Genomic DNA, 26,143 nt, shown 5'->3' with positions numbered 1-26,143 from the left:
GCAGCCTGGCGCTATCAGGGCTGTCTCCCGGTTCTCCAGCACTGGAGACCATCAGCCCCAGCCCCAGCGCCCAGCTGCCATCTCCTGGATCTTCAGCACCACAGACCAGCAACCTCCATACCACCCAACAGGCAACATCAGAGGAGACTCTGGAATCCCCCTCCCAGGAGACGAGCAGCTCCAGCCCTGACAGTCAGGTAACATCGGGGTCGTCCCACAGCAGCTTCCCAGAAACTGAGGACAGCAGCTGCTTCAGCAGTCGGGGGCCTGACCGACAGCAAAACCACTCCCGCCGGCAACGTCGGGCCCAAATTCCACACCTTTGGTCCAGAAGTCCCCAGGACAGGACCCATGTGCCAGCACCAAGTCCTGGGAGGCGCAGGCCCAGGCAGAGACACTCAAGGACATTCCGCAGGCGAAACCGCTCCCGCCTGCAACGTCAGACCCCAAATCCATCCGGCCGGTGCAGAAGTCCCCATGACAGGAAGTGCACGCCAGCACCAAGTGCTGGGAGGCGAAACCCAAGGGAAACAGCGGCCAGGACTTGCTAAAGACAACACCACTCCCGCCAGCAGCGTCGGACCCGGAACTCATGCAGAACATTCCGAAGTCGCCATGAGAGAAGCCGTGTTAGAGCACCCAGTGCTGGGAGCCCCACTCACCGCTCAGACGGTGAGACAGGGACCCACCACTGACATGTCCCACATCAGACAGAGAGGAGGAGGCCCCCAAAGGGAGGGAGCCAGGTAAGAAGCAAAGAACCTGGTAACCCTGGGCCTGGTGCCCCTGGGCCTGGCAGTGGGTGCCCAGGGTGGGTTTGGCAGAGCCGCACTGCTCTGGCCTATCCTGGCTGGGCCTGGGGTGGCCTTGACATTCCTGCTTCCCCTCACAGCCTCCTGAGATGACTCAGAGCTTGCTGGCCCCAGCATGGCCTGACTGTCAGGACTGGAGCCTTCTGACAGCTCCAGGGAACGTGAGACCATCAGCCCCAACACAGGCAGCCTGGCGCTACCAGGGCTGTCTCCCGGTTCTCCAGCACTGGAGACCGTCAGCCCCAGCCCCAGCGCCCAGCTGCCATCTCCTGGATCTTCAGCACCACAGACCAGCAACCTCCACACCACCCAACAGGCAACATCGGAGGAGACTCTGGAATCCCCCTCACAGGAGACGAGCAGCTCCAGCCCTGACAGTCAGGTAACATCGGGGTCGTGTCAGTGTTTCCTGCCTCGGAACCAGTGGAGGAGCAACTTGGAAGCGACCTCGGTGTTCCGAGGACAGACGCCCTGCTGACATCACCATGGCAGACAGACACGAGCAAGCCCCCGAAGAAAGGGAGCAAGCCCCCAAAGAGAGACAGGAAGCCCCTGAACAGAGAGAGGACCAAGCCCCCGAAGACAGGCAGGAAGCCCCCGAAGACAGGGAGCCAGGTGAGAGCAAAGTGCCCCTCCCGCAGCCTGGCAGAGGGGCTGTCAGGGTGGGCAGCACAGGTGCCATGCCCGGGGCCACTGTCTCTCTCCCTCCAGCATGCGTGCTGTGTCAGCGATCAGAGGCTGACCCGGACATCTTGTGCGGAAAAACTCCTGATAAATGGGCTCTGTGTCCACAAGCTCTGCCTGGTGAGTTGCTCTGCAGGCTCCCTCCACTTTTTGACAGGCAGTCCCTGCCACTCTTTCCTCATCAGTGAGTGTCCTTTTCCTGCAGTTTTTTGTCAGCAACTCTCCTGACATCCCGGTTCAGCGACTAGAAGACTGGAATATTGGTGCAAGGGAGATCCCAGATATAGTCTCCCAGGCGGCTCAGCAGGTGAGAGCCTGACAAGAGCAGGGAGATTTGGGCAAGGCAAGGTTTGCTGGAGCTCAGCCCAGACCCCAAGCAAGAAAGCCCAGCCCTTCCAACCAGCTCTGGCACAAGGAGGAGGCCCTGAGGCTGCTGCTGATGGGGCTGCTCTGCTCTTTCCAGAGCTGCTGCATCTGTGGCCAGAGTGGGGCCAACATCCCCTGCTGTGATGGCACAGTGGGAAGGCAGGGACACCCTGCACCTGCCCAATACCAGGACAGAGGGAGCTCATCAGTTTTCTTTTCCCATCAGGCCACCATCATGGGAGGGCTTTAATGCATTGGCCGAGCTAGAAGAGACACACAGGCACTGCCTCCTTTGTCCAGGAGGCAGGCAGGAGGCAGAAAAGGAGGGGTAAGTTGCCAAAGCTGCACCCCAGGGCTCTGCAGGGCTTGAAGCAGAAGGACCCAGGAGAAGAGCTCAGCACCTCCATGAACTACTTTGCTTCCCCAGGCCCTGGGAACTGCTCCTGTGCTCCTCCTGTGCTGCCGAGGGCACCCACAGACACTGCTCTGGCCTGGAGACAGCAGAACCAGATGGGAATGTGATGGCTGTGCACTCCCGGGCACAGGTAAAAGGCAAAGCACCCTGGTGATCCTGGCAGCTGGTGCCCCTGGGCCTGGCAATGGGTGTCCAGGGTTGGCTTGGCTGAGCTTGTCTGCTCCAGGAGGGCTGGAGGTACTGCTCTGGGAGGGACCCCACGGGAGCAGGGGAAGGACTCCAACTCCTCTCCCTGAGCAGCGGCAGAAACAACAACTGACCGTGACCCTTATTCCCATCCCCTCCCATCTCCCTGCTGGGGGGGAGGAGGGAGAACAAGGAAGGAAAGGTGGCGGAAGGTGTTTTTAAGACTGTTTTATTTCTCACTCTTTGTCTCTTATCCTGTTAGTAATAAATATAAGTACTATCCCCACTTGGAGTCTTGTTTTGCCCGTGAAGGTGATCAGTCACTGACCTCTCCCAGCTCTTATCTCTACTCAGGAATTCTTAGCTGTTTTTTTTCTCTGTCCTCTGTCCAGTTGCAGAAGGAGAGTGAGAGTGGCTTTATTGGGTACCTGGTGTCTGGCCAGGGTCAACCCACTACAAGAATATAAAAAGAAGTAATTTTTTTGGTCTTGTTCTGATGCAGTTAAGGAGCTGGAAAACCAAGACTGGTGCAGGGAGGTCCAAAGCATGGCTTTGGGTCTGGATGATGGAGACATCACATTTAGAGGGAGACAGACTCTGCCATTGCTTTCCTAGACTTTGTCCCACCTTAATGGTGTTTTTCCACCCACAGCAGCATTGCTGGGAGATGTTGCAGTGGCACATCCCCCCTTCTCTGCCAGGGCAGCATCTTGGCCCTTCCCACCCCACCATGGATTTTCCATTCCTGTGGCAGGGACTTGTCCCCACCTGATATCCGAATGGGAAATGCAACTCCTGGGGGTGGCTTTCATGGTTCCACCACAGGCTGGCACAGATTCTGATCCAGCTTTGAGAAATTGTGTGGTCTACGTGTTCTGGATAAAGCTGTCCCACCTTTGCACGTTATGACCCAAGAGAGTTTCGGTGGCCAGTTTGTGTATCAAAAGCACTCAGTACTAAAATGTACCAAGTTGCACCTGTGGACAAATCTGCAGGAGCTCAATGCCCCGCGTACCCACACAGGCTTTTCTGTCTCGAATCCTGCTCATTGCGTGCCTGAGACTGGATTTATTTCAGCAGCTAAATGGTTCACTGGAGGACTAATTGGCTCTGAGAGCTCCAGTCCTTTGCGACAGATTATTAACCCTTCTCCCTTCATTATAAAAACATGAACTGTAGAGAAACCAAATACCACAGGGCCCCTGCACCGAGCCCGTCAGCGCTCCCGGCTCGGTGTTCAGCACAGAAAGTCCCTTTTATAGTTGGGAAGCGGAGGGAGAAAATTCTGGAAGCGCGAGAAGGCGGCGATAGCTGGGATGAACTGGGAGCCCTTAGGAAAGGACTGGGAGGTACTGGGATAAACTGGGAGCCCCGAGGAAGGAACCGGGGCTCTCCGCCATTTGCGTAGCGCTGAGGGCAGGGCGCTTACGCCATTTGCGTAGCTTAAAGCAGTTTACGTAGCGCCCCTCTCTTGCCGTTACCGGCGCCCCCTTACGCCGTTTGCGTAGGGCTGTGGGCAACGGCAGCGCCCTTTACGCCGTTTGCGTAGCGCTGAGGGCAGCGGCGTTAGGAGGGGACTGGGATGGACTGGGAGCTCTTAAGACGGAACTGAGAGCCCTTAGGAAGGGACTGGGACAAACTGGGAGTCTTTGGAGAGGACTGCGATGAAGTGGGAAAGGTCCGCGAGCCCTCAGGAAGCCACCGTGGCCCTCCCGTCATTTGCGTAGTGCTGAGGGCAGGACCCTTGCGCCACTTGCGTAGCTTTACGCAACTGACGTAACACCTCCATTACCATTACCGGCGCCCTCCTTACGCTGTTTGCGTAGCGCCGCAGGATTGCTGGCCCCCTTACGCAATTTGCGTAGCGCCGCTCCATTGCCGGGGGTGTCCAAAAGCTCCTCCAAAAGTCAGTTTATGGCTTTGCAGAGGGCTCTCGGGAGTCACCGAGGGGCTGAATGTAAAGAGAGAAAAATTAAATCTTTAGGAGGAAAAGAGTCTCATGGCACCCCCTGTGCCTCCCCAGAACTCCATGGAATCATGCAGAGCCCCTGCCTCCCCCCCGCCGCCGCAGGGACCGGTGTCGCCGGCTCTGCCCCGCTTGGACACCTCTGGAGTCAGCGTGTTCTTGGGCAGCACAACTGATCTCAGACCAGAGATTTGCCCAGACTTGGCTTTGCCCCCTCTTTCCTTGGTTTCTTTTTTGTTCTTTGTTCATTCAGGGGGAAAAGGGGGAAGGGAGGTACGTGTTGATCCCTGTTTTGATCTGTTTACAAAAGGGAGTTGGGGCAGGGGGGCAGAGAGGAAGCAATTTCTCTCTCTGCTGTTCTTTGAACTGTTCTGTTGGTATTGCTGGTTTTGCTGCTCTATTTCTCATCAGTAAATTGCCACGGCCCGCGGGGGAAAGGAAAATGGGACCGGGCACTGCAAATCAGGGTCCTGACACAGCTGAGGTCTCGTGAAGCAATGCCAACTTTATTAGGACAAGCAGGGACTTACAGAGGGTTGGAACAGGGGCTGGACTCAGGATAGGGGAGGAGTAAAGGATTGACAACTCAGGGACTCTTGGGATAGGGCAACAGGGTAGAGATGGGCGGAGTCTGGGTGTCACCAGGAGAATGGGCCAATAGGAGCTACCTCTGCACTGCACCAAACAGCAGCCAATAGCAGGCAGAGGAGCGGGAAAACAGGGCAGAACAACAGGGTTTGGCGGGAAAACTGTGAGGGAAGAAGGAGACAATATGGAGGATATGATTTTTAAAACAACAAGCTGGGGTACATACAACACTAGAACAGTACAACAACAAACTGGGGAAAACTGGGGAAAAACTGTGAGTGCAATGGTAGTCAAGTCCGGTAAATAAACGTCTTTTCCAGTGTATTAGTGTCCATTTCGGTGTAGATTAGTCATCTCAGGGGTTATAGATCTGTCTCCAAGCCTGGTATTTCTGCCAGTCGTTTTCTTCTTCCCCAACAGTAAACTGTTATTTTTTTCACTTATACCTCTTTGTATTTTGTCTCCTTGTACTGGTGGGGAATAAAAGGGGAGTGAGTTAATTTGATTGGAGTTCCCACCTCAATAAATGTCTTTAAACCAGGACAGGTTGCTCAAGGGCTCTCTGAAATTTGGCATCATTCACAAAGGACTTGAAAACACATTTTGTCCCATTGTACAGAGAGATAATGAAGATGTTCTCTAGTGGTGTTCAAGAGATGGTCACTGAGGGATTTCACCAGGAAGTTGCTGCCAAGAGGACTTTGTACCATGGATTTTATTTGACACTCTTCATTCAGCCAACTTCCCACCCACCACATCTTCCACTTCTTCAGTCCAGCTCTCACCAGTCTGGCCATAAGGAGACCACAGGAAACCATGTCAAGGGCCTTGATAAAGTCTGGGCACAAAACATCCCCTTCTATTCCCTCCCACAGGCGTTCTGCAATCCCTGCCTTGTCCTTCCCATGCCTGGCAATGGCTGCAGGAGGACTTGCCCTATCCCCTTCCCTGCTGAGCCTGAGCAGTGTGGAACTCTGCCAACCCTCCTTGCTGCCCTGTTTGCAGACTGCTTCCATGTCTGCCTTTGCCAAGGCCCCAGGAAGCTCTGGGATGGCTCTGGCCTTTCCAAGGGTTTGGGAGAGGTCTCCCAGTGACACTGCCCAGCCTTCTCAACAGCCCTGACACCAAAACCTTTTCCATAGCCCACACTTGCAGAGGAGTGTCCAGGACACAACACAGGTTGTCCTGCTGGTTCTGGAAAATGAGAATTGATTTCTTCCTCGAGGCCAACCCCTCCAACTGGATTTGAGTGCAGCTGAAAGGTTTCCTCAGCATTTTGCCCAGTGCCTCCCTGCCCTGAAGGTTTGTGGCCATCAGGCTGGAGCTGAGGGGCTTGGGCAGGTGCCTGAGGAGGGGGTAGAACAAGGACTGTGTCCAACTGTGCCAGGAGGGCTGTGCTGGGCAAGGAGGAGGAGGCTGCAGAAAACAGTGGCACTGGGGAGGGGAGAGGAGCAGCTGGAGAGACCTTGTGCCTGCCCACGCTGGGCAGGAGCTGCCCCAGGATGGCAGCTCTGAAGCACTCACAGGATGTCCCTGTGAACAGGAGGGGAAGACTGGATCTGAAAATGGAACCTGGAAAGCAGAGAGCAGCAGTGTCATGATGACACTGCAGGAGAGTTCCAGCCCTGGAGCAAGGTGACAGAAGAAGTGACCCAGTCCATGCAGTGGCCTCAGAAGATCCCACAGCATCCTGGAGATGCTGGAAGGGAGCCCAGCTCTGCTTCACAAGTTCCCAGGGCCTTTCCCTGTCTGTGCTCCAAGGGCTTCAGCCCACAGGACTGTGCTCAGAGAGCACTCAGGCCTTACAGCGAGAAAGGGGCTCAGGAGGACAGTGTGGGAGTGGCAAGAGAGCAGCTCTGCAAAGACCAAGCACTGCTGCTCCCTGGCAGTGCTGCTGGGCTGGGATTATTGTCCCCGTCCCGTTTGCAAATACACCCTGTCCTGCAGTGTGCTGTCCTTTGGGAACAGCTAAGAAGAAGGGTCTTGGATAAAGAAGACACTGCGGGGTCCTTTATTTTGTTTAAATACTCAGAGAGCACAATTCACTTTTTATACATCTCTGGGTCCAATTCAATGGGTAGACACTAAATTAGAAGGCAGATGCAAAATAATATTTCATTGCACAGAAAATTATTGCAAGAAGAACCCGATGATCGCCACGAAAAACCTGAGCAGGAAGGCTGGGCCATGAAGGAGTCCCATTCTGAATGCTATGCACCAGAAAACAGGCACTTTATTGCTCCTGAAAAGCATCCAGTCATCATTTTCCTCAGGGCATCCTTGAGCTCCTGATTCCTGAGGCTGTAGATGAGGGGGTTCAGTGCTGGAGGCACCACTGAGTACAGAACTGATAGTGCCAGATCCAGGGCTGGGGAGGAGATGGAGGGGGGCTTCAGGTAGGCAAATGGGCCAGTGCTGAGGAACAGGGAAGGCATGGCCAGGTTAGGGAGGCAGGTGGAAAAGGCTTTGTGATGTCCCTGCTCAGAGGGGATCCTCAGCACAGCCCTGAAGATCGGCACATAGGAGAAAACAGTGAAAACAAACCAACCAAATGATAAAGAGATGGAAAACAAGAGATGCCCAATTTCCCTGAAAATGTGAGCAGGAGAGTTTGAGGAACTGTGAGATTTCACAAAAGAACTGGCCCAGGGCATTGCCCTGGCCCAGGGACAGGGAAAATGTATTGGCTGTGTGCAGCAGAGAATAGAGAAAGCCAGTGGCCAGGCAGCTGCTGCCATGTGGGCACAAGCTCTGCTGCCCAGGAGGGTCCCGTAGTGCAGGGGTTTGCAGATGGGAACATAGCGGTCGTAGCACATGATGGTGAGGAGGGAAAACTCTGCTGACATGAAAAAGGCAAAGAGAAACAGCTGTGCAGCACATCCCATGTAGGAGATGGTTGTGGTGCCCCAGAGGGAATTGTGCATGGCTTTGGGGACAGTGGTGCAGATGCAGCCCAGGTCTGTGAGGAAGAGGTGGAGCAGGAAGGAGCCCATGGGGTGTGCAGGTGGTGGTCGCAGCTATAGCACTGAGGATGAGGCCCTTGGCCAGAAGGGCAGCCAGGGAGATGGCCAGGAAGAGCCAGAAGTGCAGGAGCTGCAGCTCCCGCCTGTCTGCCAATGCCAGGAGGAGGAACTGGGTGAGGGAGCTGCTCTTGGGCATTTGCTGCTTCCCAGCACAGGGACACTGCTCAGAAACACAAAAGGACAGGGAGAAGTTAAGACAGACTCCTCTAAGCAAAGCCACTTTATTTCTCATAGAAATCCCCAGAACTGAAAGGCTTTTCCTTTCCCTTTCTTGTGGTGGCTGAGGGTGCTGTGAGGAACAGGAGCTCTGCCCATGTGCTGCCAAGGGCTCAGTTTTCCTCTGCTCCAGTGGGGACGTGGAGCTGGTCTGTGACAGCATCAAACCCTCCCAAGGGATGTCAGGCATCATCCACCCTGAATAGAAAAGTTCAGTCTCCACTCTCAAGACGTGGAACAGTGTGTGCTTCAGGGGAAAGGCTTAGCATGTCCTTAAAACAATGTTGTCTGTGGTTATTATTTCCTATGGTTGCACCTGATACCTGTTCTTGTTAGGGTACAAATCCTCATTTTTATGATGCAAAATGTAACGAGACTTTAAACAAGAGAGGACAAACAGCACAGCTCTCTGTAGCTCAGTGCAGAGCCAGGAGAGCTGCAGTGTCCCTCCCTCTGTTCCCATCTGCCCTGTGCTTTCCCTCGTGCTGCCTGAACATAACTTCACATGCAAATTAAATTTTAGTAAACCCAAATACCTACAGTCTGAGGAGTGCAGGGCAGCACTGTTTAAAAGGGCAGCTTTGTTAAATGTTCTCTGTTCCAGCCCAGCAGTGCAGCATTGCCCAGGGGAATCTCTGGCTGTGCTGGCTCTGATGGCAACGTCAGAGCAACCCTGAGGAAGCTGGAAAAGTGACCCAGAGCTACATGTAAGGCACAGGTGTGGTGATTTCTGATACTGCCTGGTCTGTTCTCCTCTAAGAGGAACAGATTGGGAGTTTCAGTGCCTCTTCCTGAACTGTGAGATTAATTTTTAGGACCAATTTCCCAATCAGAAAACATATATTTGAAGATGGAAAGAACAGGATCCTTCACTTTCAGGTATCCCATGACTTGCTGTGCTTTCTAAAACTCCCCTGAGAAATGTTCTGTAATGACATGGAGCTCTGAGCAGCTCTCACAATCTGCAGCCTGCTCTAAACAGGTGAAGAGCCCTTCCCTGCCCTGCCAGGGGTTGCTTCTTGCCCACAGCCCTTGTGCCTCAGCCCCGGGATCAGCTCCTCGGGCCTGCTGAGAGCTGCCCCTGGCAGGCAGCAGAGTCCCTGCCCAGCACAGCGCCCTGGGCTGCAGGACCCTGCTCTGCCCCACAGCCCTGGGCACCCCTGGCTGCACCCCCAGCTTCACAGCTCTTCCAAAGTGCCCCAAAACAGCCCCTGCTCACCCATCCCATCAGCTGGGGCTGGGCCAGCTTTAGGAGATGCCTCCAGGAGCTGCCCCTGCACTGCCCTGCAGCCACAGACTCACTGTGTGCAGCCCTGCCAAGGTTCCTCCTTCAGGGAGCTCTTAGCCCTCCTGCCAGTGCTGAGCCCCTTCAAGCTCTGTCTGTGCCCTGCTGGTGTCCCTGAGCTGCCCTGGCAGTGCCCTCAGCCCTGCTGGGCTGTGCAGAGGAGCTGCTCACCAGCAGAGCTGTCTCTTTGAAGCTCTTCTTGCTTGTCAGGAGCTCCCTGTGTGCCAGGAGCCCGGCCCAGCTCAGCAGCACAGCAACAGCCCCAGGCATTTCATGACCCTCGGGGGGTTTGATGTTGTTTACATGAGACTCAGTCCCTGAGAGGAAGTTCAAACAATATTTCAACAAGTCAAAATGAGTTTGAAATGCTGACGTTTCTTGTAGTGTTAATGGGTCCCACTGAGGGACACGACTGTGAAAGTGTCCCCAGGTTCCAATTGGAACAGAAAATTCCAGTGATGACAAGTATGGACAAGCAATGGAAAGGTGGCTCTGATGATAAGGAAACCTGGATGTGTTTTATTAGTCCAAAGGACCAAGCCCTGACCCCCAGCCCCTGGGAAGGCAGATCCTGTCCCTGCCTCATTCCTCAGGGCTCTTCCTGGGGCACTGGGATGTGGGATGTGCAGTGCCAAGGGCAGGCCCATGGGGTGGCACCTGCCAGGCTGCTGAGCAGGGACAAGGAGGCCATGAGGCCCCAGGGCTGCAAGGGGCACTCATCTCCTCCTGGCATCAGGGGCACAGACAGCAGCCCTGGCCAAAGGCCTGCAGAAGGTGGCTCTGTCAGGGCCTTTCAGCTTCTCCCCCTCCCTGTCTCCTCTCCAGCCCAGGCTGCCCTACGGTGTCCATGCCCTGCCCCTTTCCCTGCAGGCTGTCGTCATCCCCCCGGCTGCCCCACCTGGCTGGCACCTTCCTGCACTGACATCTCTGCGTCCTCCCTGGCTCTTCCTGCACACACAAAGCCTTGGGCTCATCCACACTCCTCCTGGGGGATGTGTTGCATCACACCATTGCCCTCAGAGTGAAATTCCTTTCTCTTTGTTTCCATTCTGGACCTCTCCAGCTGAACTTGGCAGTATTTCTTTATTTTTCATGCTGTTTCCTGCTATGACAAAAGGATCCTTCATCTCTGAAACCCCCCTTCAAGCCCTCTCTGGCTACTCCTGCACTGTCCTCAGTCTCCACACCATGGAGCCCACAGCTCCTTAGTCCCTACAGAGTGGTCATGGGCTTGAGGCCTCCAAATCTTTTCTTGGGAGATCCCTGGGTACTCTCCAAGGTTTTTGCAGATGAACACCTGGTGCTCATAGTCTAAGGAAAACACAGGGATATGTTTCACCAAGGCCTGTAGTGGCAGAACACGGAGCAATTGCTTTAAACTGAAAGACTGGAGTATTTTATTTATAATCAGAAGAAATATTTAACATTGAGGGTGGCAAGAACTGGAACAGGTTCCCAGAGAAGTGGATGCCCCATCTCTGTATTTGTCCAAGGTCAGGGAATGTGAGTAATCTCAATTAGTAAAAGATGTCCATGTCCAGGGACTTAGACCAGATGACCTTTTAGCTCCCTTCCAACCCAAATCATTCTGTGGTTCTTTCAGTCCCAAACTCCTTCTCCAAAGAATTGCCATATCTAGGACATGAATTGCCATGTTTTTAGAGAGACCCTTCTAAGCCACAACTAGTCAGGTCTGGTGTTCTTTGGGGGGGCAGACTCTGCCCAGAGTTCTGTGTGTGTTGGAAGCACAAAAGAGTGAAGCAAATGCAAAGCTAAACACCCAATGTAGCCTGACTTTGTCCCTAAGTGGGGGCTGAGAATTGGACCCAACATGTGCAGGGACAGATGGAGGGGTTTGTCCCCCTGGCCCTGCCCAGAAGGGACACCTTTCAGGAAGGGTTGTGGCCTTGGCTGTGCTGAGGGTTGCCCCGGGCAATGCAGCTTGGGATTGCAGTGGCACTGTCAGGGCTCTGCAGAGCTCCTGGCAGTTCCTGCATTTGTCCCCAGCAATGCCAGAGAACTGCAGGGGTTGCAGTCAATCACTTGTGCTCTTTGGGACCCCGACTGGCTCTGCTGAATGTCAGCAGGCCTGGAGTTCCCAGACTGTTCCTGCATCCAGGGTCAGGCCTGCAGTGACGTTTGTGCAGCATTCAATTGGTGCAGTGGCAGGATGGCCATGGATCCATTCCTGCACAAACACAATGGGGCTCCATCCCAGGCAGGGAGAGAATGGGCCCACAAGTTTTGGAAGGATAAGAACCAGGGAGTTTTGGCCCTGTGGAACCCCATGGAACCGAAGGAACCCTGGGACATGGCAGAACCTCATGGAATAAAGGGGACATTGTGACCCTGCAGCACCTCATGGAACCAAAGGGAGTCTGGGACGTGGCAGGGTCTGATGGAAACAAAGGAACCTCCTGGGAACAAAGGGACCCTGGGACACTGTGGAATCTCCTGGAATCCAGGGGCCATTGGAATACACTGGGGCCTCCTGGAACCAAAGGGAACATGGGACACTGTGGAACCTCATGGAATCAAAAGGACCCCAGGACTCTGTGGAATGTCAGGGAATCAAGGGGCCAGTGTGACATCCCAGAACCTTTTGGAACCAAAGGGAACCAACGGGACACTGAGGAATCTCATGGAATCAAGGGTCCATTGTGACACTGGGGAAAATTATGGAATCAGTGGGCTGTTGTCACACTGCAGGGCCTTATGGAGCCCAAGAACGGTGGGAAACAGTGCAACTTCATGGAATCAAGGAGCCATTGTTGCACTGCAGAGCCTCAAGGAATAAGGGATCCAATCTTTGCCTCAGATTTTGTCAACAAATTAAATTTAAGGAATTACAGAAGTGGGATTGGAACATTTTTGTCCCACAAGTTTCAATGATTGGCCAAATGAGAATATTTATATAAAGTGAATCATTTATTCTTACAAATGATCAGACAAAAGATCTTAATCAGAGTTATTTACTACACAGTATGAAGGTTAAAACTACTAGTAGTACAGTATAAGATAGGATAGTGCACTATATTGAAGCAATTATTGAAACAATTATATTAAAGTTAGCCAAAAGAAATAATTATTATGTAGAGATCTGATGGAACTCACCCAGACCAACGGTCGTGGGGAGATTTCTTTTGCTCAGCCTTGAGGAGTGTCCTTGGAGGGCGTCCCCAGCCAAGGCAGGAATCTCCACACATCTACCCCAAGCAGGGCTGTGTCAGAAGAACCTGCCTGGATGAAAGGGACTGGACTTCTCTAGTGGGAAGGGATTGACTGCTCCTCACAAATGGACAGGCCAGTTACCAGCTTCTCTGTCCCATCCAACTTCCAAAAGCAGGATGTGTGTTTGGAGTTGGGTGAACCAGGCTGGTTTGAGCATCATCCAACACCAAAACCATTCCCATGGTGGCACCAGTAACTCTCAGATCTCACAGACAGCTTGCATGAGAGCTGGCACTGTTGGCATTGTCTGAGGGGATTTTAGGCCTTATCAGGGCAGGCCCTCCTGCCACCCGGGCAGAGAGGTTGGCTGTGAAAGTCCATCCTGGAGATGCACAGGGAGCCAAGAGTTGGGCTCCTGAGTGACATCCAACAATGGACAGGGGGATGGGACTGACCAGATGAAAGTGTCTCAGGCAGAGCTGGACTGGCAACACAAGGGGGAATTATTCCTGGTTCCCTGGGCCCAGGACACCTCAGGGCCTCAGGGAAGAGGTGCAACATCCAGCTGGGCTTGTGATCCAGGGCTGCATTTAACCATGGACACCAACTGCCAGGTTCTCCAGAACTGGGAAATGTGTGCTGCCATCAAAGAGGCCAAGAAGGGGATGATGGCTGAAATAGAGATGTGGGCAGGCCTGGCAGATTGATCCCAGCACACTCCCCAAACCCACCAAGGCAAGCTCTACATGCTGACAATGGTGGACACAAGCCCTGGATGGCAGGAGACACCCACCTGTGCCTCCCACCACTGCCCAGAGCACCATCCTGGGCCTGGAAAAGCAAGTCCTGTGGAGACATGGCCCTCCAGAAACACTGGAGTTGGACAGCAGGACTCTTTTCCAAAACAACCTTGTGCACACCTGGACCAGAGAGCTCAGCATGGAGTGGATGGGTCATATTCCCTGTCCTGCACCAGCCTCTGGGAAAGTGGAATGGTAGAGTGGACTGTTCCAAACCACCTTGACAGCAATGGGCAGTGGGACCTTCAAACCTTGGGACGTGCATTTAGCAAAAGCCACCTAGTTAGTTAATCCTGTAAGCTCAAGAGAGAAAACTCCAGGCCAATTCAGTGTGTAAGATCAGCTCAAAAGAGCAGGTCCTTTAATCAGGCCCACAGGCCCAGGGGAACACACACGACGCACCCTCCCAGGCAATGGTTCTACAGTTTTAGAAGATGGTCTGTCCAATGCCAGAACTCTCCACCCCCCAGTTCTGCCCAGTTCTGCCCCCGACACGCCCCTTGGGGAATTGGGTTTGGGGGCTTTGGGACCCCTTCTTCCTCATCTTTCTCTTCTTCACAGCACGTACAGTCCTTGGAGCGCCTCCAAAGTTCTGGGCTTGAAGGTTGCTTTGTCTCTTGTGGGATCTTGTTGTCCAGGCCTAGGGTGTGATGGTGTTCAATAGAGGTGTTTTTCTACAATTCTACCTTGAAAAGAAGTCTAAACACGCTAAAGGAATTTAGAAAGTTTGATATCAAATGAGGTAATAAGATTGGGTCTCTGTAAACGACTGTGCTAAAGGGTTGCATCTAATACAGCTACATTAACATCTACATTTACTGCACAACTACTTTTAAATTAAAAAAAAAAATATCCAGAAAGCTTTAAGGCATCACACAAACCGAGTTAGTTAACTCTACCAGTTGAACTGGCCCTGCCCAAAAAGAACCTCTTCGTACCATTGAAGGGGATAAAATCCCTGTGGTCCATGTGAGGAATATGTTAGGGAGGACAGTTTGCATTAGTCCTGCCTTAAGCAAAGGCAAACTCACCCATGGGATTGTTTCTGCTCAAGGACTTGGGTGCACTTGGTGGATGATGCAGAGGGAGGGGAAACACTCTGTGTACCTCCAGGGGTTTTGATTTTTGGGTCAGAACAGTCCGTGATGTTGAATTGTAGAATATTGTTTGCTGAATGACACTCCCACTGTGTGCCAGAACTTCCATGAACAATGAGATCTTTCCTTATGTACATTTTTTTTTATTTTCTATAGTTTTGATGTTTTCTTTTTAAAAAAAGTCATGTTTTCATTCCCTCCTTCTTCAGTAGCCCCCATCTTGTGTGTCCCAGAGAATTAGTCTACCTGGGGAGTCTCATATTGCATTTGAGTGACATAAATGAACCTGCAATAAGGTTTTGTCTGAGATTCCTTTCCTGAGCAGAGCAGGACTGATCAGGAAATGAGAACAGCTTTCTGGCTGCCCCAGCTTTGGGATGGGCCCTGTGCCTGGAGCTGGAAGAGCTCTGGAGGACCACAGGGGCCGGGGCTTTTGTGCTGGCCTGGGGGCATGGGATGGCAGGGAGGGGCTGCAGAGCTCTCAGGATCTCCTGCAGAGCAGAGCAGGGCACACCCGGAGCCTCCTTTCCCTTTTGCCAAGCACGTTCCCCCCCGGCTGGGGCTGAGTCCTCTCGGAGCTCCAGCTCTGCTGTGCCCAGAGGGGCTGGGGCTGTGGTGCCACTGCCCAGAGCAGCCTGCCCTGGGCAAGGCTGTGGGGCCAGAGCCGCCTGGGCTGTGCTGGGGAGAGGCCCTTGGGGGTGGAGAGAGCTCAGGGCAGGTGGGAGAGCTTGGAGGGAGCTGGGCTGGGCTGGAAAGGAGCTGGGAGAGAAAGCCCTGGGTGTGTCTGTGACACTGTGTGAGCGTGCAGGGGGAGGACTCAGCCCAGGGGGGTTGTGGTGCAGAGCCAGGGCCTGTGGAAGGGATGGAAAACATGCAAGTGCCAGCGAGAGGAGGCTGCTCTGTGCCCTTGGTGGCAGGAACAGAGCAGGAAGGTGGCCCAGGACAGTTGTCCCCCCCAGCCTCTCTCCCCAGCCATTCCCAGCAGTGGCTGCTCAGCCCAGGGTTAGGGGTGAGTTTTGCTGGGCCCCCCTCCATCCTCCTGCTGGGCTCAGGGCCTGTGCCAGGGCCATGGCCAGCCCTGCCCGGCCTCTCTGCTGGCCCAGAGCCCGGCAGAGCCTGGAGCAGGGCTGGCTGTGAGGCCCCACAGGGGACATGGCCTGTCCAGGAGCTTGGAGAGGGGCTGAACAGGAAGGCCCCGGGTGCCCAAGGCCAAGGACTGCCCTGGGCATCCCGACAGAGGGGCCCTTCCCCACCCTGAGTGCTCCTGTGCTGGGCTGGGCCTGCCCAGGGGGCTGTGGGACCAGCTGGGAAGCAGCGGGGCACAAAGAGGCCACGGAGCCACTGCCAGGGGGGGACAGCAAGGCAGGGACAGACAAGGGATTGCTGGGCATGGCCTGGGCTGGGCAGGGGGACTGTAGGAAAGGCAAAGCTCCCCTGCAGTTGGGGGCTGCAGGAAAAGTCCAGAGCCCAAAGAGCCTCAAGGGCTGTGTTGGACACCAAGGCTGCAGCAGGGAAAGGCAGGGCTGCTGTGCAATGGGGAGGGGGGTTTAATTCCAGCAGACACTGATGTGGTGCTCAGGGACTCCCTGGCTTCTCTGCCTGAGTCTTTCCTGGAAAGGTCTCTCAGGTCTCTGTGCTCGGGGAAGGGCTTCAGGGAGGAGGAGAACACGTCTGGGCAGGAACCTGCTGAAATCCCCGAGGGACAAATGGCAGTGTGTGCCCCTGCAGGGGACTCAGCCTGGCCATGGCACAGCTGGAGCTGCCTGGCTGGGAGCAGCCCTGTCAGAAGCTGTGGGTGGGCAGGGAGCTGGGCAGGAGGCAGCCGTGTGCCCTGGCACCAGGGGAGGCCAGGAGCACCCTGGGCTGTGGCACCAGCACATCAAGGACGGGCATTCTCCAGGTCACTGCGGCTGAGGAAAACTGAGGAAAGAGCTGGGATGTTTATAAATTGTATCGTGTTTAAATTTTGTTTGTGGGCAATGAAGAGAAACTTTCTGTGTCTCTAAGTCTCACCAGTTCCAGACCTCCCAAAGAACACAAACCTGAGGAGTTGTGGTTCCCACTCCAGTGGCACTTGGAGCTCCCTCCGTACCCAGAGCACAGAGCTCCCTTGTCCCACAGAGTCCTTGGAAATGGAGGGATTAAGGACACAGGACAGGCTGTGGGGACCAGTTGCAGGGCATGGTCAGGGCTTTGGGGTGGTTGTGACCCCAGGGCAGGACCCGGCACTTGGCCTTGTTGAACCTCCTCCAAGTGGCCTGGGCCCATGGATCCAGCCTGTCCAGATCCCTGTGCAGAGCCTTCCTGCCCTCCAGCACATCAACACTCCCCCCAGCTTGGTGTCCCCTGGGAACTGCCTGAGGCTGCACTCGATGTCCTTGTGCAGATCATTGAGAAAGAGATTGAAGTGCCCTGAGCCCAGTGCTGAGCCCTGGGAACACCCCTGGCTGGAACTCCATTGCCCACCACTCCTTGGGCCTGGCCATCCCCACAGATGTTTGCCCAGTGAAGAGATGCTGCAGAATGTGTTTGATAAAGGTCCTGTAAGCCCAGAATATTGGGATGAGTACAGATTTAGCTCTGCACAACACAGAAATTCTTTCACTGTCTCTTTTCCTCCCTCTGTGGACTGAGGGATCTTGTGACTTCAGTGTGTGACTCCCTCTGTGCAAAGGGCAAATATGGACAGAATGCGGGGCAGGGAGTGTTGGGGGGACCTTGGGCTCTGTGCTTGACACAGAAGGTGTTTGCCATTGGTCTAAGACTATCTACTGTGCAAAGAGGACTTCATTGGAGGCAATGTGGACCTAATATACAGCAGGGGAAGGACTTCTGGGTTTTATTGAGCTGTGCCTTCCTCTGGTTTTGTTTGCTGGCAATAAATGAACATCCCTCTGTGTCTCAGGCAGCTCTTTCTCCAAGCCAAGCAGGTGGGAGTTGGTGCCAAGGAGCTGAAACCTGCAGGTCCAGCCTTGAGTGGAGGGAGCTCAGATTTGCCCAAGGCTGCTTTGAGTGCCAGGGGTTTGATGAGGGAATGGTGGGGTGGGGATAGGGATAAAGTCTGATGGATTGTCAGACATAAAAGGGTCCTGATTTTCTGATGTATTCAGACTGAATTAGGAGGTGCTTGGGATCAATATCGACTGGGGATTGCTGATATCAATGTTAAAACAGGAAAAAAGTAAACAGGACACAAAAAAACCATCTTTTTTAATGGTTTTATTAATATAAGATATTCACTTTGAATGCACTTCTGAGATCTGTCTAATTAACCACAAAAGAATTGAAGACTTAGAAGTAAATTATTCCCAGGGGCTTGTCTGGTTAAGATGCCATCTCTGAGAAGAGAGTGTGGAGGAATGAGCAGACAAGGAGACCATCCCTGGGGCTGGGGAAGCAGGAACTCAGAGTCACTGTTTCCAGGTGGCAAATGGACTGTGGGATGTTTCTGTGAGAGCCCCTAAAGGGTTTGCTGGTTTCGGGGGGAGTACAGTTAAATTTCTTCCCCTGCACAGGCCCATCCCCAAGGGTCACACCATGAGCCTGAGAGGATCATGCAAACACTTCTTGAGCTCTGCCAGCCTTGGTGCTGTGCCCGCTGCCCTGGGGAGCCTGTTCAGTGCCCAACCACCCTCTGGGGGAAGAATCCTTTTCTAAGATCCAACCTAAACCTCCCCTGACACAACTCCAGGCCATTCCCTCAGACCTGTCCCTGGTCCACACAGAGCAGAGCTCAGGGCCTGCCCCTCCTCTGCCCCTGCCCAGGAAGTTGGACCTGCAGTGAGGTCTCCCCTCAGTCTCCTCTTCTCCAGCTGAACACACCAAGTGCCCTCAGTGTCCTCACACGCCTTCCCCCCAGGGCCCTTCCCCATCCTCGCTGCCCTCCTTTGGACACTCTCTAATGGCTCAATCTCTCCCTTCCATTGTGCCCCCCCAGACTGCCCCAATGGTGCAGGTGAGGCCGCCCCAGGGCAGAGCAGAGTGGGGCAATCCCCTCCCTGGCCCGGCCGGCCATGCTGGGCCTGATGGCCCCAGGACAGGCTTGGCCCTCCTGGCTGCCAGGGCACTGCTGACTCAGGACCAACTGGCCACCCACCAGCACCCCCAGGGCCCTTTCCCAGCACTGCTTTCCAGCCTCTCCTTCCCAGTCTGTCTGTCCATGCGGGGTTGCCCCATCCCAGGGCAGAATCCGGCACTTGCCCCTGTTGTTGGGGACGGGGTGGGGGCACAGCGGGGCCGCACATGCAGGAGCGGGGAGAGAGGGAGATCTCCCGGGGCAGTTTGTGGCCGCAGGGAGAGCTGGGGGAGTCCTTTTGGGTTTGGTCCGGGACCTGGTTTTTGGCCACCTCTTTCCCTTTTCCTGAGGGGAAGTTTTTCTCCCCACGGGACACCTTTTGGAGAACGACTGAGAGAGAGAGACCGACCCATCTCAGAGCGAGGCATTCTGCTTCCAAGACTGCCTGTGGGGAAAAAGGGACTTCTTTGCTGGCTGTGAGCAGCTGTTGAACTGCCAGGACAGTCCTGCCTTCTCTCCCCCCTCCCTGGATTGCCACAGGTTTCTCCCAGCACACCTGGGGAATTGGGACTTTGTGTTTGTTCTGAAAGTTTTTGATTGCACCATTTGTTGTTTATTTAGATTTTGTTAATAAAAAGTTGTTTCTTTTCCTTTTCCACACTTCCACCTGAAGTTCCTAATTTCTAAGTTGTAATCTTGTTAGATAGTAAGCAAATTATTCTTTATATTATTGTTCAAATAGAGTACCATTGGCCTCTCCAGTTGCGTGTTTGAAAATGGATTCTGTTTCCAGAAGTGCAAGAAGTTCTTAGGTCACCAGGGAGTTTGCTGTAACTGCCTGTCTGTGCTGCCATGGACCCCTGAGGGAGCAGGAAAGCAGCTGAGTGCACCAGTTCTGGAGCATGGGACCCAGGAGCAGGATCCAATGGTTGCCTTTGTGCAGCATGATTAGGTGCCTCTGCGCCCAACGCTTGAGCCTGCCCAGGACTCACTGGACGGCAGCAGAGCCTTGTGGTGCCTCAGCCACTCCTCCCAGTCCCATATCATCAGCAAACGTGCTGAGGGTGCTCTCCGTCCCTTCTGCCAGGTCACTGGGCAACCGGTCGAACGAGGCTGGCCCCAGCACTGAGTGCCACGCTCACAACCCTCTGAGCTCTGCCATTCAGCCAGGTCTCAACCCCCTCAGTGTCCACTCATCTAAGCCACACTTCCTGAGCTGCCTGTGAGGGTGTTCTGGGAGGCAGGGTCAAAAGCCTTGCTGAAGTCATGGCAGACAACAGACACTGCTCTCCTCTCACTTACCCAGCTAGTCACTCCAGCACAGAAGGCTAGGAGACTGTCAGGCATGATTTTCCCTTCCTTTTATTCCACCGGCTTAGAGATGACATGCAGCATGAGCTGTTCTGTCCCCTTTCTGGGGGTGGAGGTGACTGTATTTGACCTGTCATTTCCTGGGTCCATCTTGCTGCCCTTTTTGAAGACTGGAGTGATGTTGGCTTTCCTGCAGCCCTCAGGCACCTCTGCTGGGGAATCAGCATCCCTGATGTGCTGGCAGTGTTCCCTGTGCCAGGGGCAGGAGCAGAGATTTGCCTTGGCCAGGGCTGGAGCCCTGGAGTGGCACTGCCTGAACAGCACTTTTCATCCAACAGTCCTTGGTGGCTGCCCCAGGGCCTGGCATTTGACCCTGTGCTTGCTGCAGCAGCAGCCCCGGCTCTGTGGTTACTGAGGGCTCGGGACCCGCCTCGGAACCTCGGTTGCCAAGGGGCCGCCTTACACTGGGGGGGGGGGGCTGAGGCCATCCATGCCCGTATTTCAGGTGCAGGGTGCTGATGTCACAGTGGCCACTGTGACCCGTGGGGCCAAGGGCACAAAACCGGACTCTGGGCTCGGGCTCAGTGTCACTGTTTCCTACCTCGGAACCAGTGGAGGAGCACCTTGGAAGAGACCTTGGTGTTCCGAGGAAAGACGCCCTGCTATCACCATGGCAGACAGACACGAGCAAGCCCCCGAAGACAGGCAGGAAGCCCCCGAAGACAGGGAGCCAGGTGAGAGCAAAGTGCCCCTCCCGCAGCCTGGCAGAGGGGCTGTCAGGGTGGGCAGCACAGGTGCCATACCTGGGGCCATTGTCTCTCTCTCCTCCAGCATACCTGCTGTGTCAGCAATCAGAGGCTGACCCGGACATCTGCGGAGAAAAAATTTTCCTATTTGGGCTCTGTGTCCACAAGCTCTGCCTGGTGAGTTGCACTGCGGGCTCCCTCCACTTTTTGACAGGCAGTCCCTGCCACTCTCTCCTCATCAGTGAGTGTCCTTTTCCTGCAGTTTTTTGTCAGCAACTCTCCTGACCGCCCCGTTCTGCGACTCGAAGACTGGGATATTGACGAAAGAGAGATCCCAGATATAGTATCCCGGGCGGCTCAGCAGGTGAGAGCCTGACAAGAGCAGGGAGATTTGGGCCAGGCGAGGTTTGCTGGAGCTTAGCCCAGACCCCAAGCAAGAAAGCCCAGCCCTTCCAACCAGCTCTGGGACAAGGAGGAGGCCCTGAGGCTGCTGCTGATGGGGCTGCTCTGCTCTTTCCAGAGGTGCTTCATCTGTGGCCAGAGCGGGGCCACCATCCCCTGCTGGGAAAGACACTGTGACCTGAGATTCCACCTGCCCTGTGCCAAGCAGGGAGGCTGTGTCACCGAGTTCATGCCACCATACAGGTACCTCCTGTCCCCTCCTCCCCACCACCAGGGAAGGGCCCAGCACTTCTCACCTCACCCACTCCTTTTCCCCCCAGGGCCTTCTGCCCCGCACACAGACCAGATCAGTCAGTGTGGGTGACTCCGGAGCCGGGCACCGAATGCCTCATCTGCTTGGAGCCTGTGGAGAACAGACAGACCTTCAACACCCTGGTGTGCCCAGCCTGCAAAACCGCCTGGTTCCACAGGGACTGCGTCCAAGTAGGAGTGGTTCTGTCACCCCGGGGGGCACACAGGGGCTCAGCAGCACCAGGGCCTCACTCTGGCTGTTTGTGTTTCTCCTGCAGAGACTGGCTCTGCATGTTGGACTTTATTCCCTCCTGTGCCCCATCTGCAGAAGTCTTGATGGCACATTTCGCAGGGATATGGCCATCATGGGGATCCGAATCCCCTTCAGGTTGGTGTCCTTCTGCCTGGCTCACAACACAGGGGGTGCAAGTGCTGTGCTGTTCCAGGGCCTGCCCCAGCAGTCCTGGCCCTGCCCTGTTCCGTGAGTCCCGGGTTCAGCTTCCCGCAGGAGTTGGAAATGGCACAGGGGGAAGGCAGGGACACCCTGCAGCTGCGCGATGCCAGGGCAGAGGGAGGTCATCAGTTTTCCCTTTTCCCATCAGAGAGTCATCAGAGGAGGACATTAATGCTTTCGTCGAGTTCGGAGAGAGACACAGGCACTGTGATGCCAATGAGTGCCTTTTTCCAGGAGGCAGGCAGGAGGCACAAGAGGGGGGGTAAGTTGCCAAAGCTGCCTCCCGAGGCTCTGCAGGGCTAGAAGCAGAAGGACCCCGGAGAAGAGCTCAGCTTCAAAGCTCCCATGCTTTGGACACTTTGTCCTCACCTCCATGAACCTGTTTGCTTCCCCAGGCCCTGGGAACTGCTCCTGTGCTCCTCCTGTGCTGCCGAGGGCACCCACAGAGCCTGCTCTGGCCTGAGGGCCAGCATAACCAGCTAGGAATGTGATAGCTGTGCTGGTCTGGGCACAGGTAAGAGGCAAACAAACCTGGTGACCCTGGGCCTGGTGCCCCTGGGCCTGGCAGTGGGTGCCCAGGGTGGGTGTGGCAGAGCCGCACTGCTCTGGCCTATCTTGTCCCAGGTCTGGAACGATCTTGTCCCTCCTTCTTCCCCTCACAGCCTCTCGAGATGACTTGGGGCTTGCTGGTTTCAGCGTGGCCAGACAGTCAGGACTGGAGCCTTCTGACAGCTCCAGGGAACCTGAGACCATCAGCCCCAACACAGGCAGCCTGGCGCTACCAGGGCTGTCTCCCAGTTCTTCAGCACTGGAGACCGTCAGCCCCAGCACCAGCGCCCACTCCGAAAACAACTCCGGCCGGCAACATCGGGCCCAAAATCCACAGCTTCGGTCCAGAAGTCCCCTGGACAGGAGCCATGTGCCAGCACCAAGTCCTGGGAGGCGCAGGCCCACGCAGAGACAATCAGGGACATCCTGCAGGCGAAACCGCTCCCGCCTGCAACGTCAGACCCCAAATCCATCTGGCCGGTCCAGAAGTCCCCATGACAGGAGCCATGGGAGAGCACCGAGTGCTGGCAGGAGCAGCCACATCCAGGAAACATTGCGGACATCCTGCACACAAAATCGCTCCCGCCAACAGCATCAGACCCCAAATCCATCCGGCCGGTCCAGAAGTCCCCATGACAGAAACTGTGTGAGAGCACCAAGTGCTGGGAGCCGCACCCCCAGCCAGGAAGCATCAGGGACATCCCGCAGGCGAAACCGCTCCCGCCTGCAACGTCAGACCCCAAATCCATCCGGCCAGTCCGGAAGTCCCCATGACAGGAGCTGCATGCCAGCAGCGAGTGCTGGGAGGCGAAACCAAAGGGAAACAGCAGCCAGGACTTGCCAAAGACAACACCACTCCCGCCAGCAGCGTCGGACCCCCAATTCATCCAGCACATCCAGAAGTCGCCATTACAGAAACCGTGTTAGAGCACCCAGTGCTGGGAGCCCCACTCACCGCTCAGACGGTGAGACAGGGACCCACCACTGACATGTCCCATGCCAGACAGTGAGGAGGAGGCCCCCAAAGGGAGGGAGCCAGGTAAGAAGCAAAGCACCTGGTAACCCTGGGCCTGGTGCCCCTGGGCCTGGCAGTGGGTGCCCAGGGTGGGTTTGGCAGAGCCGCACTGCTCTGGCCTATCCTGGCTGGGCCTGGGGTGGCCTTGACATTCCTGCTTCCCCTCACAGCCTCCTGAGATGACTCAGAGCTTGCTGGCCCCAGCATGGCCTGACTGTCAGGACTGGAGCCTTCTGACAGCTCCAGGGAACGTGAGACCATCAGCCCCAACACAGGCAGCCTGGCGCTACCAGGGCTGTCTCCCAGTTCTCCAGCACTGGAGACCGTCAGCCCCAGCCCCAGCGCCCAGCTGCCATCTCCTGGATCTTCCGCACCAGAGACCAGCAACCTCCATAACACCCAACAGGCAACATCAGAGGAGACTCTGGAATCCCCCTCACAGGAGACGAGCAGCTCCAGCCCTGACAGTCAGGTAACATCGGGGTCATCCCAGAAAAGCTTCCCAGAAACTGAGGACAGCAGCTGCTCCAGCAGTCGGGGGCCTGACCGCCGGCAAAACCACTCCCGCCGGCAACGTCGGGCCCAAATTCCACACCTTTGGTCCAGAAGTCCCCAGGACAGGACCCATGTGCCAGCACCAAGTCCTGGGAGGCGCAGGCCCAGGCAGAGACACTCAGGGACATCCCGCAGGCGAAACCACTCCCGCCTGCAACGTCAGACCCCAAATCCATCCGGCCGGTCCAGAAGTCCCCATGACAGCAAGTGCACGCCAGCACCGAGTGCTGGGAGGCGAAATCCAAAGGAGACAGCGGCCAGGACTTCCCAAAGGCAACACCACTCCCGCCAGCAGCCTTGGACCCCCAGTTCATCCAGCACATCCAGAAGTCACCGTGACAAGAGCCGTGTTAGAGCACCCAGTGCTGGGAGCTCCACTCCCCGGTGGGACGGCGAGACAGGGACCCACCACTGACGTGTCCCGTGTCGGACAGAGAGGACGAGGCCCCCAGATGGATAGAGCCAGGTGAGGGCAAAGTGCCCCTCCCGCAGCCTGGCAGAGGGGCTGTCAGGGTGGGCAGCACAGGTGCCATGCCCAGGGCCATTGTCTCTCTCCCTCCAGCATGCCTGCTGTGTCAGCGATCAGAGGCTGACCTGGACATCTGCGGAGAAAACCTTCAGATAAATGGACTCTGGGCCCACGAGTTCTGCCGGGTGAGTTACTCCATTTTTTGACAGGCAGTCCCTGCCACTCTCTCCTGATAAGTGTCATTTTTCTTGCAGATTTTTACCAGCCACCTTCATCACCACCCGGCTCACTGAGGAGGACTCAGGGCTTTTCTCCCAAGGGATATCCCAGATATAGTCTCCTGGGCGGCACAGCAGGTGAGAGCTTGACAAGAGCAGGGAGATTTGGGCCAGGCGAGGTTTGCTGGAGCTCAGCCCAGACCGCAAGCAGGAAAGCCCAGCCCTTCCAACCAGCTCTGGGACAAGGAGGAGGCCCTGAGGCTGCTGCTGATGGGGCTGCTCTGCTCTTTCCAGAGCTGCTGCATCTGTGGCCAGAGTGGGGCCACCATCGCCTGCTGTCAAACAGACTGTGACCTGAGCTTCCACCTGCCCTGTGTCACCCAGTTCATGCCACCGTACAGGTACCTCCTGTGCCCTCCTCCCCACCACCAGGGAAGGGCCCAGCACTTCTCACCTCACCCACCCCTTTTCCCCCCAGGGCCTTCTGCCCCGCACACAGCCCACAGCAGGCAGTGGAGGCGACTCCAGAGCCGGGCACCCAATGCCTCATCTGCTTGGAGCCTGTGGAGGACAGAAAGACCTTCAACACCCTGGTGTGCCCGGCCTGCATGACCGCCTGGTTCCACAGGGACTGCAGCCAAGTAGGAGTGGTTCTGTCGCCCCGGGGGGCACAGCAGGGGCTCAGCAGCACCAGGGGTTCACTCTGGCTGCTTGTGTTTCTCCTGCAGGGACAGGCTCTGCGCTCTGGATTTTTATCCCTCCAGTGCCCCATCTGCAGAAACAGGCACACTTTTCTCAGGGATATGGTCACCATGGGGATCCGAATCCCCTTCAGGTTGGTGTCCTTCTGCCTGGCTCACAACACAGGGGGTGCAAGCGCTGTGCTGTTCCAGGGCCTGCCCCAGCAGTCCTGGCCCTGCCCTTTTCCGTGAGTCCCGGGTTCAGCTTCCCGCAGGAGCTGGAAATGGCACAGGGGGAAGGCAGGGACACCCTGCAGCTGCGCGATGCCAGGGCAGAGAGAGCTCATCAGTTTTCCCTTTTCTCCTCAGGCCACCATCATGGGAGGGCATTAATGTATTCACTGAGCTAGGAGAGAGACACAGGCACTGTGATGCCCGTGAGTGCCTTTTTCCAGGAGGCAGGCAGGAGGCAGAGGAGGAGGGGTAAGTTGCCAAAGCTGCCCTCCAGGGCCCTGCAGGGCTTGAAGCAGAAGGACCCAGGAAAAGAGCTCAGCTTCAAAGCTCCCATGCTTTGGACACTTTGTCCTCACCTCCATGAACCCGTTTGCTTCCCTAGGCCCTGGGAATTGCTCTGGTGCTCCTCCTGTGCTGCTGAGGGCACCCACAGACCCTGCTCTGGCCTGAGGGCCAGCATAACCAGCTGGGAATGGGATGACTGTGCTGGTCTGGGCACAGGTAAGAGGCAAACATCCCTGGTGATCCTGGACCTGGCAGCGGGTGCCCTGGGTGGGTTTGGCAGAGCCTGTCTGCTCCAGGAGGGCTGGGGGCA

At 55.7% G+C, this 26,143-nt stretch overlaps 1 protein-coding gene across 1 annotated transcript; it reads left to right on the top strand.

Annotated features, from left to right (window-relative positions):
* Positions 1–1,706: 1,706 nt before the first annotated feature.
* On the top strand, positions 1,707–26,090 carry LOC135406289 (PHD finger protein 7-like; the record flags this gene model as incomplete). Its single annotated transcript, XM_064640711.1, has 5 exons — positions 1,707–1,803; positions 24,929–25,035; positions 25,113–25,469; positions 25,684–25,797; positions 25,931–26,090. Coding segments are annotated over exons 2-5 (645 nt in total), but the record flags the coding sequence as incomplete, so codon positions are not given.
* Positions 26,091–26,143: the final 53 nt, after the last annotated feature.

The sequence above is a fragment of the Pseudopipra pipra genome, chromosome W (genome assembly GCF_036250125.1).
Source record: "Pseudopipra pipra isolate bDixPip1 chromosome W, bDixPip1.hap1, whole genome shotgun sequence".
Classification (NCBI taxonomy): Eukaryota; Metazoa; Chordata; class Aves; order Passeriformes; family Pipridae; genus Pseudopipra; species Pseudopipra pipra.
The sequence above is the reverse complement of the archived record's forward strand: the minus strand, read 5'-3'. Positions and strand labels throughout refer to the sequence as shown.